Source organism: Pristiophorus japonicus, chromosome 7, assembly GCF_044704955.1.
Source record: "Pristiophorus japonicus isolate sPriJap1 chromosome 7, sPriJap1.hap1, whole genome shotgun sequence".
NCBI lineage: Eukaryota > Metazoa > Chordata > Chondrichthyes > Pristiophoridae > Pristiophorus > Pristiophorus japonicus.
Window position 1 is genome coordinate 195,879,207 of NC_091983.1, and position 16,773 is coordinate 195,895,979.

The following is a 16,773-nucleotide window of genomic DNA, read 5'->3' on the forward strand; positions in this document are numbered from 1 at the left end:
TGCTCAGTGACCCCCAGATTAATGCTACTGAGATTGAAAATCTAACAGTGTTGGTATTCAAGCACATGCTCCAGCTTCCCCTGTCTCTGCCATGATGTACTAATGCAGTGCTGTACAATGCCATCTCCCAGAAATGTATTTTTAATTAAAAGGTTCCTTTACTGTGTCTTGCAGAGGAGGGGCAGGTAATCTGCAAACTTACATGTCTACAAATATAATACACCTTTCTGCAGCAACTTGGATGAAAGACTTGCTTTTTTAATGTTACGTCCAGACTGACTGACATCAAGACAGGCAGCTAGATCAATTTTAAATTTAACAAAGTTAGGATAGAGCCTCCTATTACTTTGTTGGGCCCATTTAATGAGCAGTCGCAAAATACACTTCTGAAATAAAACAATTTGGTATACTTGAAGTGAACTTTGAATTATTACATGGTGGTAACAAAACAAGAACCACATGTACATGACATAAAAGGCACCAGAATGGTCTCCGGATTTTAAAGAGGAATTTAGTCAATTAAAAAACAGATTTCAAACAAATTTTGATTTATTAAATACAGTAAATGCCAAGAAAACTGTTATTTTTGTATCACTTGCAGTTAAATAGGTAATGCAGTGTCTTCTAATCAGTAGTTTTCACAGATGAACACTTAATGTGCAGGCAAAAATAGTACATTCAACCAAAAAAGGAGTCGCATTTAAATTAATATTGGAGTAAGGCAAGTCACCACAATGTATCAATGACTTCTATTTATTACAGGCAGTCCATTTACTCATGATGGAATATTAGTGCATATGGTTTGTTTACACAGTACTAACTTAGGCAATGTTTTCTACAAGGGTATGTTGTCTCTTCACATCTGAAACAACTATAGTGCAAGACCTAGCTTACAAATAGCATTTCTAATGTGTTTTATAGTATAAATCAGAGCTGCCCTTCAACTTTGGGTACAAATATCTTCTCTCAAAGTCCAGTGCACTCAGACAAAGCACAAGATTCTCAAAATAGTTTCTGTAGGATTGTACAGTGTCCCATTTTTAATACTTAGTGGTTTGTTTTTGTTCTATAAACATACAAAACAAATCTCGCCACAGAACTGTAACCAACACGAAAACACCTAGTCTGAATTTTAAAAAAAATTATGCAAGGTGAAATGAATTACTCGAGTGATCCTCCCTCCCAGGAAACTGCTATCAAGTGTCTCAGTTAAAGTCGTAGTGTTACCAATACAAAAACATCCCCCAACTATGAAATGTGGATACATTCCTATGGATTGAATGCCACAATGAATGTCAATACCAAACTCCACACTGTACAAGTTAGTTAGTTGCATTATTCCAGCCAGTCCACCTCATCAAATTCAGAATCATCTTCAGAGTCACTGTACTCCACTGCAATACGCCGGGACAGAATGGTTGCCACATCATTTCCAACTTGTTCATGTTTTGCTTCCTGTTCACGCTGCTCTTCTACCTTGCGAAGTTGAATGCCTATCAAGGAATAAGATACAGTAGATTATTCAAACACTTAATTAAGCAAGATATTTCATTTTAAGAAAGTAAGGAAGTAAGGTTTTATTAGATGAATATGCTGTGCATTCTGAAAAATAGAAGAGAAAGCCTTGTTCTTCGATAATGATCTCCTCTGCACTGCAAAATAGGGCAATGTAAGCCCACCTAAGAGAATTTACAGTACTAGAATTCCAGAGATCAATTTTCACTGCATATTGTTACAATAAAAGTTTGTGTTTGCCATCTGCATTAAGTCTATTGTTTACATTGCGTAAGTTGAGCCAATAAGCCCGTATTGTCAAGATACAACCACCATGACCATTTTTCACCCACCCCGTGTCATGCTCCTCCTGTGCTATGTGGGAAATCAGGGACAGTGTCCTGACGACTATGTATGCAGGAAGTGTATCCAGCTGCAGCTCCTGTCAGACCACATGATGGCACTGGAGCTGCGCATGGATTCACTCTGGAGCAATTCTGAGGATGTCGTGAATAGCACATTTAGTGAGTTGGTCACATCGCAGGTAAATTGTTACAAAGGCAGATAGGGAATGGGTGACCATCAAGCAGAACAGGAATAGGAAGGCAGTGCAGGAGTCCCCTGCAGTCATCCCCCTCCAAAACAGATATACCATTTTGGATATTGTTGGGGGAGATGGGTCATCAGGGGAAAGCAGTAGCAGCCAAGTTCATGGCATCGTGGCTCGCTCTGCTGCACAGGAGGGCAAAAAAGAATGGGAGAGCTATAGTGGTAGGGGATTCTATTGTAAGGAGAATAGATAGGCATTTCTGAGAGACTCCAGGATTGTATGTTGCCACCCTGTTGCAAGGGTCAAGGATGTCTCGGAGTGGCTACAGGGCACTCTGGAGGGGGAGGGTGAACTGTCGTGGTGCATATAGATACCAACGATATAGGTAAAAACGGGATGAGGTCCTAGAAGCTGAATTTAGGGAGGTAGGAGTTAAATTAAAAAGTAGGACTTCAAAAAAGGTAGTAATCTCAGGATTGCTGCCAGTGCCACGTGCTAGTCAGGGTAGAAATAGCAGGATAGCTAAGATGAATATGTGGCTTGAAGAGTGGTGCAGAAGGGACGGATTCAAATTCCTGGGACATTGGAACTGGTTCTGGGGGAGGTGGGACCAGTACAAACCGGACGGTCTGTACCTGGACAGGACTGGAACCAATGTCCTAGGGGGAGTGTTTGCTAGTGCTGTTGGGAAGGGGTTAAACTAATAGGTCAGGGGGATGGGATCCTATGCAGGAAGACAGAGGGAAGTAAAATGGGGGCAGAAGAAAAGTAGAAGTGGAGGGCAGAGAAACCCAAGGCAAAAATCAAAAAGGGCCACATTACAGCAAAATTCTAAACGGACAAAGTGCGTTAAAAAGACAAGCCTGAAGGCTCTGTGCCTCAATGTGTGGAGTATTCGTAATAAGGTGGACGAATTAACTGCGCAGGCAGCTATTAATGAATATGATATAATTGGGATCACGGAGACATGGCTCCAGGGTGACCAAGGCTGGGAACTCAACATCCAGGGGTATTCAACATTCAGAAAGGATAGACAGAAAAGTAAAGGAGGTGGGGTAGCATTGCTAGTTTAAGAGGAAATTAACACAATAGTAAGGAAGGACATTAGCTTGTACGATGTGGAATCTGGGTAGAGCTGCGGAATAACAAAGGGCAGAAAACACTAGTGGGAGTTGTGTACAGACCACCAAGCAGTAGTAGTGAGGTTGGGGACAGCATCAAACAAGAAATTAGGGATGCGTGCAATAAAGGTACAGCAGTTATCATGGGCAACTTTAATCTACATATAGATTGAGCTAACCAAACTGGTAGCAGTACGGTGGAGGAGGATTTCCTGGCGTGTATTAGGGATGGTTTTCTAGACCAACAGGTCAAGGAACCAACTAGAGAGCTGGCCATCCTAGACTGGGTGATGTGTAATTAGAAAGGACTAATTAGCAATCTTGTTGTGCAAGGCCCCTTGGGGAAGAGGGACCATAATATGGTAGGATTCTTTACGAAGATGGAGAGTGACACAGTTAATTAAGAGACTAGGGTCCTGAACTTAAGGAAAGGTAACTTCAATTGTATGAGAGGTCAATTGGCTAGAATAGACTGGCGAATGATACTTAAAGGGTTGACGGTGGGTAGGCAATGGCAAACATTTAAAGATCACATGGATGAACTTCAACAATTGCACATCCCTGTCTGGAGTAAAAATAAAACGGGGAAGGTGGCTCAACCGTGGCTAACAAGGGAAATTAGGGATAGTGTTAAATCCAAGGAAGAGGCATATAAATTGGCCAGAAAAAGCAGCAAACCTGAGGACTGGGAGAAATTTAGAATTCAGCAGAGGAGGACAAAGGGTTTAATTAGGAGGGGGAAAAGAGAGTATGAGAGAAAGCTTGCTGGGAACATAAAAACTGACTGCAAAAGCTTCTATAGATATGTGAAGAGAAAAAGATTAGTGAAGACAAATGTAGCTCCCTTGCAGTCAGAATCAGGTGAATTTATAATGTGGAACAAAGAAATGGCAGACCAGTTGAACAAATACTTTGGTTCTGTCTTCACGAAGGAAGACACAAATAATCTTCCGGAAATATTAGGGAACCGAGGGTCTAGCGAGAAGCAGGAAACTGAAGGAAATCCTTATTAGTCAGGAAATTGTGTTAGGGAAATTGATGGGATTGAAGGCCGATAAATCCCCAGGGCCTGATAGTCTGCATCCCAGAGTACTTAAGGAAGTGGCCCTAGAAATAGTGGATGCATTGGTGGTCATTTTCCAGCAGTCTTATCGACTCTGGATCAGTTCCTATGGACTGGAGGGTAGCTAATGTAACACCACTTTTTAAAAAAGGAGGGAGAGAGAAAACGGGGAATTATAGACCGGTTAGCCTGACATCATTAGTGGGGAAAATGTTAGAATCAATTATTAATGATGAAATAGCAGCGCATTTGGAAAGCAGTGACAGGATTGGTCCAAGTCAGCATGGATTTATGAAAGGGAATTCATGCTCGACAAATCTTCTAGAATTTTTTGAGGATGTAACTAGTAGAGCAGACAAGGGAGAACCAGTGGATCTGGTGTATTTGGTATTTCAAAAGGCTTTTGACAAGGTCCCACACAAGAGATTAGTGTGCAAAATTAAAGCACATAGTATTGGGGGTAATGCACTGACGTGGATAGAGAACTGGTTGGCAGACAGGAAGCAGAGGAGATCTCATAGAAGCAAAAAATTGTGACGGGATTGGACAGGTTAGATGCAGGAAGAATGTTCCCGATACTGGGGAAATCTAGAACCAGGTGTCACAATCTAAGGATAAAGGGTAGGCCATTTAGGACCGAGATGAGGAGAAACTTCTTCACGGAGAATTGTTAACCTGTGGAATTCTCTACTGCAGAAAGTTGTTGAGGCCACTTCGTTAGATATATTCAAGAGGGAGTTAGATGTGGCCCTTACGGCTAAAGGGATCAAAGGTTATAGAGATAAAGCAGGAAAGGGATACTGGGGTGAATGATCAGCCATGATCTTATTGAATGGTGGTGCAGGCTCGAAGGGCCGAATGTCCTACTCCTGCACCTATTTTCTATGTTTCTATCCTGAATAAAATTTCAGATAATGCAAGAAAAAAAACCCCAAAAAACACACAAAAATATACCCATACAACTTGACTGCAACAACATTTCCCATCTCTTCCACAAACAGCATGACAAACTCCAGTGGGCCTCTGAGCTAGGGAACCAATGAAAGCACAATGTGCCAGCTGGCTCCCTTCACATGCACAGCCCACCCAACTGAATTCGGACACCCGGATCGCACCCCACCCCGCCCACATGCACAAACGAGCCAGCTGAATTAATGAGTAATAATTTTTTGAATTGCATAGTTGAGGAAAGCAGAGTAGAAGTATGATTGTCCAGCAAATCAAGTCATAACATAGTTGTGATCAAGTGATAACCTAAAATGACACTGGAGGGAAGGACAGAGTGCGCTCTCAGAGGGAGGAAAAGGAAAGGTTTTGAAACAGAGGAAGGAAGCTGGGAGAGAGCAAGTATTTCTAATAACAACACGCTGAGCACCGTCTTCGAGCAACGGCCAAAACCACATAAAACCATGAGTAACACCTTGACAGATAAACTCTTGCTGTCTGCACTATGCCATTCTCAGTCTGGAGAGCAAACTGGCATTATATACTATTCTGTTATCTAACCTTCATTTCAAATAGCAAGAGAAATAAATGTTTAGAATTACCAAACCTATACAGCAAACAATTTTATAGAGCGCTTTAATTCAAGTTTTTGAAAAAGTGTTCAGTCTTGGTCTCTATTGTACAGGAAGGATGTAGAAAGTCCAGACGAAGGCAACAAGTCTGAGTCCTGAATTTAGGGGGCTGAGTTATGAGGAAAGATTGACACGGGGGATGAGGGGGCCTTTTAGGATATCTTTAATATTTCCTATGCATGGAGAAAATAGATCCAGAAGCATTCTGTTGGGCACATTGAGGATTATGGGGACACAGTTTAATGTTAAGTGTGGCAAAAGAAATTTAGGCAACATTTTCTAATGGATAATAGAATTGTTGAACAAATTATTAGGAATGGTACAGAAACTGTGGGATGATTTAAAGGAGGATTGGATGAATTTTTTGTGGAAAAAAGGAGAGAGATAATCAATCTAGAATTAGAACAAGGTTTGGGAGCATGGCTAGAACAGTGGTGTTCGCGTGTCCAACAACAACTTGCATTTATATAGTTCCTTTAACTTAGTAAAACATCCCAAGGTGCTGAACAAGTGAGTTATCAGTAAATAGTTTTTACACCGAGCCACAGAAGTAGATATCAGGACAGGTGAGGTAGGTTTTAAGCAGAATTTTAAAGGAGGAGCGAGAGAGATGGAGAGGTTTAGGGAGGGAATTCCAGAGTTTAGGGCCAAGGCAGCTGAAAGCACGGCCACCAATGGCGGAGCGATTAAAATCAGAGATGCACAAGGTGCCAGAATTCGAGGAGCGCAGAGATCTTGAAGGCTCGTAGGGCTGGAGGAATTTACAGAGATAGGGAGGGGAGAGGCCATGGAGAGATCTGAAAACAAGGATGAGGATTTGAAAACGGAGCCGCTATCGATTCAGGAGCCAGTGTAGGTCAGCAAATACAGGGGTGTCGAGTGAACGAGACTTGATGCGAGTTAGGATACGGGCAGCAAAGTTTCCGATGAGTACAAGTTTACGTAGAGTGGAAGATGGGAGGCTGGCCAGGAGAGCATTGGAATAGTTAAGTCTAGATGTAACAAAGGCTTGGATGAGCGTTTCGGCAGATGAGCTGAGACGGGACGGAGTTACGGGGTTTAAGCAGGAGGTGATGGAGTGGATATGCGAGCAGAAGCTCACCTCGGGGTCAAACACAACACCAAGGTTGTGAATGGTCTGGCTCAGCTTCAGACAGTTCCCAGGGAGAGGGGTGGAAATGGTGGACAGGAATGAAGTTTGTGGCAGGGACCAAAGACAATGGCTTCAGTCGTCCCAACATTCAATTGGAGGAAATTTCTGCGTATCCAATACTAGATGTCAGACAAACAATATGACAAATCAGACAGTGGAGGGGTCAAGAGAGCTAGTGGTGAGATAGAGCTGAGTGCCGTCAGCATACATGTGGAACCTGATGAGGCATTTTCGGAAGATGTCTCAGAGGGGCAGCATGTAGATTGAGAAATAGGAGCTGCCAAAACATTAGTAGGTTACCATGTGTATGAAAGTCCAATATAAAATGGCTTGGTTATTTATATACATTCCCAAATGTACTGACACAGTAGATCCATTTTCAATATAAGAAATGTTAATTTCAGTTGAGAGTGCATTTACTTACCCTTACGTATTGCTTCAAGCAGAACACTCCTAGCATCACTTATCACTGGCAGAGAAGATGGATGTCGTTTGGCATCAGAGCCTGGGTGCGCTTGGGATGGAGATGATGGTGGGACCAAGGGAACAGGAGGTCTAGAGCCAAAGGATGGTGGTGGAGGGGGCCCAGGAGGTGGTGGGATAGGTCCTCCAAGAAGCGGAGAAAAGGATCGTGTTCCAGATGGAGGAGGTGGTGGAGGTGGGGGTGGGGGTGGTGGAGGAAGCCCTTGTCCTTCATTTTTCTGAGCTGGGAAGGTAGTCATCATATCAACCCCAGGTGCCGTAACAGAAACTGGAAGGGAAGGCTTTATTAATGGGGGAGCTACAGGAGGAGCAGCTGGATGTAGTACTCCAGGGGCAATCTGAAGAGGTGTTGCTGGTGGCACAGATACCATTGGTTGTGGCAGCGGAGGAGCTAGTGGAGGAGTCGAGTTGATGGCAGCTTTGACTGAAGCCCCTGGCACAGTAGCAGGAAGAGGAGGAGGTGGTGGTGGTAGTGGGGGAGGGGGAGGTGGAATAGCAGGGCTCACAAAAACAGTCGTCTTGCTTGTTGCTGGAGACCTAAGTCGATGATCCATTAAATCAGAGTTGGAACTGAAAAGGAAAATCAATACATCTTTAACACAAATATCAATGACACTTTAACCAAATATATAAAAGGCAAAAGATAGTTTGCTCAACTTAAAATTGCCTTCATTTGTCAAATAGAAGAATATCTATCTATTGTTATGAAAAAGCCCAGAAAACCTGTGTAAAGAGACACAAAGCTGATCCCTGGTATCAACATATGAGCTTGTGTTTGGACCCATATTGTTAAATATAGTGTCTAGATAAGTGATCTGGATGATATAAAGGTTAAATGATCAATGGTAAGCTTGTTAAATTGTAGACAACACTATCGAGCAGCACACACAGCAGATGCATTACAGATTTGAGTCCTTCTGCAAAACCTTAACGGCAAAACTTTAATGGTCCCTTAGAAGATGAGAAGGGGGATTTAATAATGGGAAATGTGGAAATGGCTGAGACCTTAAACAATTATTTTGCTTCGGTCTTCACAGTGGAAGACACAAAAACCATGCCAAAAATTGCTGGCCACGAGAATGTGGGAAGGGAGGACCTTGAGATAATCACTATCACTAGGGAGGTAGTGCTGGACAGGCTAATGGGACTCAAGGTAGACAAGTCCCCTGGTCCAGATGAAATGCATCCCAGGGTATTAAAAGAGATGGCGGAAATTATAGCAGATGCATTCGTTATAATCTACCAAAATTCTCTGGACTCTGGGGAGGTACCAGCGGATTGGAAAGTAGCTAATGTAACACCTCTGTTTAAAATAGGGGGCAGACAAAAGGCAGGTAACTATAGGCCGGTTAGTTTAACATCTGTAGTGGGGAAAATGCTTGAAGCTATCATTAAGGAAGAAATAGCAGGACATCTAGATAGGAATAGTGCAATCAAGCAGACGCAACATGGTTTCATGAAGGGGAAATCACGTTTAACTAATTTACTGGAATTTTTTGAGGATATAACGAGCATGGTGGATAGAGGTGTACCGACGGATGTGGTGTATTTAGATTTCCAAATGGCATTCGATAAGGTGCCACACAAAAGGTTACTGCAGAAGATAAAGGTACGCGGAGTCAGAGGAAATGTATTAGCATGGATAGAGAATTGGCTGGCTAACAGAAAGCAGAGAGTTGGGATAAATGGGTCCTTTTCGGGTTGGAAATCGGTGGTTAGTGGTGTGCCACAGGGATTGGTGCTGGGACCACAACTGTTTACAATATACATAGATGACCTGGAAGAGGGGACGGAGTGTAGTGTAACAAAATTTGCAGATAGCACAAGGATTAGTGGGATAGCGGGTTGTGTAGAGGACACAAAGAGGCTGCAAAGAGATTTGGATAGGTTAAGCGAATGGGCTAAGGTTTGGCAGATGGAATACAATGTCGGAAAATGTGAGGTCATCCACCTTGGAAAAAAACCCAGTAAAAGGGAATATTATTTGAATGGGGAGAAATTACAACATGTTGCGGTACAGAGGGACCTGGGGATCCTTGTGCATGAATCCCAAAAAGTTAGTTTGCAGATGCAGCAGGTAATCAGGAAGGCGAATGGAATGTTGGCCTTCATTGCGAGAGGGATGGAGTACAAAAGCAGGGAGGTCCTGCTGCAACTGTATAGGGTATTGGCGAGACCGCACCTGGAGTACTGCGTGCAGTTTTGGTCACCTTACTTAAGGAAGGATATACTAGCTTTGGAGGGGGTACAGAGACGATTCACTAGGCTGATTCCGGAGATGAGGGGGTTACCTTATGATGATAGATTGAGTAGACTGGGTCTTTACTCGTTGGAGTTCAGAAGGATGAGAGGTGATCTTAGAGAAACATTTAAAATAATGAAAGGGAATAGACAAGATAGAGGCAGAGAGGTTGTTTTCACTGGTCGGGGAGACTAGAACTCGGGGGCACAGCCTCAAAATACGGGGGAGCCAATTTAAAACTGAGTTGAGAAGGAATTTCTTCTCCCAGTGGGTTGTGAATCTGTGGAATTCTCTGCCCAAGGAAGCAGTTGAGGCTAGCTCATTGAATGTATTCAAATCACAGATAGATAGGTTTTTAACTAATAAGGGAATTAAGGGTTAGGGGGAGCGGGCGGGTAAGTGGAGCTGAGTCCATGGCCAGATCAGCCATGATTTTGTTGAATGGCGGAGCAGGCTCGAGGGGCTAGATGGCCTACTCCTGTTCCTAATTCTTATGTTCTTATAGATTCATACAGCATAGGAGGTGGCCATTTGGCCCATCATGCCTTTGCTGGCTTTTTGAAAGAGCTAGCCAATTAGTCCCACTCCTACGGGGAAAGAGCAGGGGAGTGGGACTAATTGGATAGCTCTTTCAAACAGTCGGTCATGATAGAATCACATGGTGCATATATGCCTATGAAGTTGAGGTTTTGCGAAAGGAATTAAATCTGCAATGGAAATGGACCGATAAATGGAAGAAAAAGTGAGCAACATATATATACACAATAAAGGGACCAGAATTACCATAAGGAGACTATGAAAGTCACAAGTTTACTGTTACACTTGGGCTCTTTTCAATGCCAAGACCTTGTGGAGAACAAATTAAAAGGCAAAAAGAAAGTTGGGATGCACAGCTAGAAGAATGGAATACAAATATGTAGGAGGCTATGCTGATGTTTCCCTCACTCAAGAATTGAAATACTAGAGGGATGAGCTCAAATAGTTGAATGCTCTTTGCCTTCTGTTTTAGTAAGGACAATGAAACTGAAGTATGGCTCGAGTTGCTGGGATTTTGGAACTCTTACCAAGGGAGGCAACTAGCCAAAAGTTATATAATCTGGGATATCAGGCTAGATATTTTGAAATTTCAGTTAGGTAGGGCATATCCCACGATGGAGCAAATTATACATATGTGGAAAGAACAGGCTTGATGGTCAAAAGAGCCGGTTCTTGTTTTGTACTTTCAATAATTGAGGTGATGAGTTAGTGTTCTCAGATTGGACAAAATTGATCCAGCAAAGTTGATACAATACCAGAGTAATTCTAATTATTTAGCCTTACCACCCCTTCCAAACATGGTTAAAATGTGCAATTTAAAATGTAAAACTTAAGACTGTTGGCTCGAGTACAAGGTGTACCAATATCAGAAAAACAAGTGTCGTCACTCTAAAATGGAAAGAGGGGAGGGCGGGGGGAGGAAAAGAGATGAAGGAGGGGGTTGAGATCTATAGCTAGGTCGGAAAATTCTAAAGATAGTTATCAAATTATGAATGTTGTGAACAATTGTACAAATTACTGTAATTTTACTTACTGATTAAAATAACACAAAGCAGATCTTAATTTGCAGTTGACATCACAGTGGGAATATAAATCAGGTTTAATTCTGAAATCAGTCAAAGCTCAAATGATAAATACGACTGCAGTGAATTTTAGTTACCTAAAAGCTGGTAGCACTGGCTTCATGTCGACTGCTGTTTGTACTGGCGGAGGTGGGGGTGGCTCATGTGGTCTTGAAACAAACAGTTTGTCACCCATTCCACTGGGATGTTCGCCAATATGTCTAAAAGGTACTGTGGACTGTACAAGGTGGTCAAGATGGTCTTCTGGGTGATCAACACACGTTTCCATCCTTGAAAAGAGAGCAGAATTATTATGAGTATTACATTTTCTCTTTACATATGATGCATCATCTACTAGCAATTCATTATACACAGAATGATTATTGGATGAGTTAGAAGAGTCAATGGACCAAAATTAACAGGAGACCACATACAAGTCTGCTTCAGTCTCTGACCAGTGTCTTGAAATACAAAAAAAAGGCCTTTTTTTGATAATACAAACTTAGCATCTCATTCTACTGGAGATGACAGGCAATAACCAAACATTCATAGAATCATACAGTACAAAAGGAGTACTTCGTTCCATCGTGCCGGTGTCGGCTCTTTGAAAGAGCTATCCAATTAGTCCCACTCCCTTGCTCTTTCTCCACAACACTGAAAATATTTGCGTTTCAAGTATATATCCAATTCCTTTTCAAAAGTTACTACTGAATCTGCCTCGACCATCCTTTCAGACCGTGCATTACAGATCATAATCATTCAAAGCAATGCAGTAGTGCACATCATATAATACACAAAAGAACGTAGTTTTAATTCAGAAGTAGCAGCATCATAACATTGAAAGAATATGCAAACCATTGGCAATAGCTTTCAATGCTCCAACATACTTACTATTTTGCCTGAAATAAATGTACCAAGACTTACAGTACAATATTCTAGACATATCCATTTCATCTTATATTTTGACTATAAGAATGTGCAAGCTTTAGGAATGGCATCCCAAATATCCAAAATAGTATTGAAACAAACCTTGGTTCAGGGTACACTGGTGGTCCATTGATATTATCTCTGTGTTTCTGTGGAAAATCTCCATCAACTGCAAGCTCTAGACCTGGTGCCTGTTTCTCCCATACCTTTCGCCTGTCCTGAGGCACTCTAGGCATTTTGTCTGGTTCTCGAGGACGATCTATTGGTTTCTGCTATAAAATGAAAGTTGGTGACCATAAGGGAAATATCTATATTGATGCGGCATTATTTCCACAATTCTACAACAGTATAGAAAGGAGTCAGGTGCTATTGTATTCAAAAAAGGTCAGTGATCCATCTATTTAAAGGCAAAGTACATATCTATTTTTAATATAAGGTCGAGAAAGATTGAAAAAGGGAGTGACGCGCAGTCAGAATACTATTTCAATAAAACCTAGGTTTTGCGGAAATCTACTTTAAAGGAAGAGAGTCATGCAATGAGGTCCTGAACTAGGCGACTGCAAGGTGGGCAAGTGTAACCTTCCTCAACTTGTCCTCCAATTCGGTTAAAGATTTGAACTCGCGTCACATTTCATGTAAACTTAGATGATTATACAATATATGCCTGCACTCATTCTCAGTACATTTAAACAAATGCACTCTTTTTCAGAATTTATAAATTTAATGAAATAACCTTTTGCTTCCGTTCTTTCCTCTTATCTTCAGTGTCCTGAAGCATCTTCTCTTTCCACAGATCAAAGAAATATGATGGATTTGTGTAGAACTTTAAGCCATCTTTACCATCATCTCTGTAGCAACACAATATTTACAGTTAACATTAGGATAATTTGTTCGATTTCATAGATAAAATGTTACAAGCGATATGTACAAACCAGACATTAAATAGCTATTCCGAATAGACACTTATCATTTTATAGCTCTTAAATACACTTTATCTCAAGGGGATTGGAATACAAAAATGAGTAAATGATGCTTCAATTGTACAGTGTATTGATCAGACCCCATATGGAGGACAGAGTACAGTTTTGGACACCAAACCTCAAGATACATTCTCTTTGAGGGGTTATAGCACAGATTCACCAGAATGCTACCAGGGTTTAAAGGAGTAAATTATGAAAATGGGTTGCATAAACTTGATTTATATTCCTAGAGTTTAGATTGGGGAGAGGTGATCGTATGGGGCTGTTTAAAATGATAGAGATGATGGTTTCTCTGTATCTACACTATTTCTTCTGTTGGGGAATCCAGAACAAGGCAATATAACCTTAAAATTAGAGCTAGGCCATTTAAGAGTGAAATTAAGAAATACTTTTTCACACAAAAGGTAGTGGAAATTTGGCACACTCTCCCCCAAAAGGCTGTGAATGCTGGATCTATTGAAATTTACAAGATCGATCAATAGACTTTCGTTAGGTAAAGGTATCAAAGGTTTTGGACCAAAGGTGGGTAAATAGAGTTGTGGTACAGATCAGCCAGGATCTAACTAATTAAATGGTGGAACAGGCTTGAGGGACTGAATGGCCTACTACTGTGTCTGTATTCCTAATACCAGTTACATTTGTTTTGGCAAATTATACATTTAGCACTGGGCAGGAACCAGAATTAGTAATTGTGGACGATTTGCCCCAACATCATCTATTCTGTCACCACATCTGTGCATAGTCAGCACAAACAACTGGGCTTTAAGAAAGGGTAGATCAGACTTGGTTGTGATGCATTTGGTGATCAAATAACATCAATTTTCACCCTGTTTGTGCGTGTGTGTGTTTGTGTGTGTCTAGATGATCATTTGACCGAGGAAGCAGAGGTTTCTTAGTAGCTGTGGAACTGTATCCAGCAAGGAGGGAAGAAAACCAAAGAAAATTGAGGGAGAGAAAATAAAGTATTTTTTAAAAAGCCTACTGGAAAAAAAACTCTTTGGTCATCGCACCAGAAGACTGAAACAATTAGTGAGGCAAGGATTACACCCCTTCCCAAAACAACCTGGTCCCAGAAAAATAAAGTTAACGTAGAAGAGAACTATCAGTGAAAGTGAAGATTCCTGGTGGGCCCACCTGCTCAACACTGAACCAAACTAAACAAATGTAATTATGGAATCATTTGCTTACTTAGTCAGTTTCTGCCATCTAGTGGCTGAAATAGATACCACTTGCACCTCAGTAGCACAAATATGTATTCTACACACTTCAGAATTTTAGCACATTGGAATTTGTTTAATGTACAGTCTTACCAATTTCTGACATCTGCACAAAAGACTACTAACCTTCTGTAGTTATTCTTTAAGTGAAGTTTACCATCTATATACACTACCTTCATAGATTTATCATCTATTTAGGGAAGGGGAGGGGGGGGGGCGGGGAGATCACTGACAAACTTCAGGGGCTTTAAATTCTGTCAAGTGATCTAAACAAAATAAAAGCCCTCCTCGAAGACCAAATTCATTTCAATAGATATCCTGCAGCATAGTGTAGTGGTTTTCAAAATTGTGTGTGTGGGACCCTCTGCAAATAGCGACACGCTTCCAGGGACCCCTGTCTTAACTTCTGAAGGACCTTGTCTGCACTGAAAAACAATGCAGGAAACTATTTTTTATTCTGAGCCAGCAACTGAAGGACATAAATTTAAGATCACGATCAAAAGAACAAGGGAAGGGTTAGGAGAAAAATCTTTGATATGGGATTATCAAGACATAAACAGTAATGGAAGCAGAATCCATATAGCTTTTAAAAAGGAAATAGATAAATAATTGAAACAGAAAAATTAAAGGGGTGGAGGGAAACGGTTGATAAGTGGACCAATCTTGGAACTGGCACAAGTAAGAGGAGCAGAATTGCCTTCTGTGCTATACAGAAATAGATTCCAAAATGGCTCTGCTGTTCCAGTGGACTTGTCAAGACAGCAGAAATCTCCCCTGGACTAGGGTTTTCCACTTGGCCTAGAGGGAGATGGGCATCCGTTCTTTGGGAATCCCTGCGACTTCAGTCTAGGAGGAGCTCAGCACTTTTTTGGAGGCCGGTACACATAATGAGGAGGCATACTGGTCTCTTCCATGGCCTTGATGGTCCAGGCCTGGGAAGTGGCTTAAAAAGGGGTTTGAAAATAACAGTTTCTGAAAGTGTGCAGGGAAAAGGGGCTAATACTTTCCCCCACCAGTGCAGCAAGACCACAATTTGTGGCATCGCGGGGAGGCACGTGACAAACATGTACCTATAAGAGCATAGACTCCCACATTCCTACTCAAATGAGCTAACCTCCCACAACACCACGTATGCCAGCTGGGTGAGCTCTAGAGGTTAATTGCCAGGACTGCAGCCCAAGCATTTTCAAGCCCATGTTTTAGTAAGCCAATAAGGAGTCAGAAAAAAAAAGGATACAGAGCATGGTGGGCAGCATGCTCAGTCCCCGATGGCAGAAATCAGATGAACTTGAAAACTCCTTGGGATCTCCAAGGGTCTATAAGACTCTTGGAAACATATGATATAGGGTATGGATAACCCAAAAAGAAATTAAAATTAAATAATAGCCAAGACTCCAATTTAGAGCTAGAAACAAATGGTAAAGGATAACACCACTTTCAAAGAATGATAAAAATTATCCAAAAAGAAAAAGTACCTACCATATAAGTTTAGTAAACAAATAGGGACCAATCAATAAAGTATACTGCAGAGCAATCAGCAAAGAGTACCTTTTTTGAACGTCAAATACAAATAAGTGTTTAGTAAAGGTGGGAGGATCATTCCACATGACTGTCAACAGATTGCTTTTGGAACTACTGTTAACAAGGATTCATCGGATGGCTGTAGTTTGAGTGAAATGATTTCTATTTTATCTGAAAACTGGCAGTTTATAAACATATATATTTCACAACTCAGTCTTGCAACAAACGGATTGGTAATTAAAAAAATGGTTCTTCAGAAAAAATATGTAAATGTCCAGAATTTTAAAATGTTGAATTTGCTGCCCAAGAGGAGGGATTTTGGCTCTGGAGATGAGAATTTAACACGGTACAATGTCAGCTTCAAGCACTACCACAACAGATATAGTATGGAATAAATGCGGAATAAAGCTCCTTCTGTTCTGCCCCAACAATACATCTTAAGTTGAATCACAAAAAAGCACCCTCTAATATACCAGTGCAATGTTTCAGTTTCCCACGCAAAACATCCAAGTAGGTCTTTCAAAGTAGGGTTGCCAATTTGGAGCCCAGTTAAGAACAGCTTTGTACTGCAAGCGTGACCCATTAGCAAGACTGCCAAAATTCATTCATATTGAACTCTCCCAGTCACTAGAGGAGACTTCATCCCAACACTGAGCTAGACTTGACCCAGATCTCAGAGGCAAAAAGACTGCATCATTAACCCCTTATCTAGTTTTACACAAAACTTCAGTAATATGTCAAAAAACTTTGAAAGACATGTGTGAGATGAACCCTGCATTTAATCTCAAGAGGAATGCTGCGGCAGAAAGAACAGCAGTGCCGTAATTACTTCAGAAAGTCGGAACGC

At 41.4% G+C, this 16,773-nt stretch overlaps 1 protein-coding gene across 1 annotated transcript in view; it reads right to left on the reverse strand.

Annotated features, from left to right (window-relative positions):
- Window positions 1-531: 531 nt before the first annotated feature.
- The window catches only part of wasf1 (WASP family member 1), a 91,604-nt gene continuing 75,362 nt past the window's right edge, over window positions 532-16,773 (reverse strand). The window contains exons 5-9 of the mRNA XM_070884246.1: window positions 12,942-13,056; window positions 12,311-12,480; window positions 11,380-11,571; window positions 7,383-8,011; window positions 532-1,493 (exon numbers count right to left, since the gene is read on the reverse strand). Of these exons, the coding sequence (XP_070740347.1) occupies window positions 1,336-1,493; window positions 7,383-8,011; window positions 11,380-11,571; window positions 12,311-12,480; window positions 12,942-13,056 (1,264 nt within the window). The 3' untranslated portion in view covers window positions 532-1,335. The remainder of the gene's footprint in view (window positions 1,494-7,382; window positions 8,012-11,379; window positions 11,572-12,310; window positions 12,481-12,941; window positions 13,057-16,773) is intronic.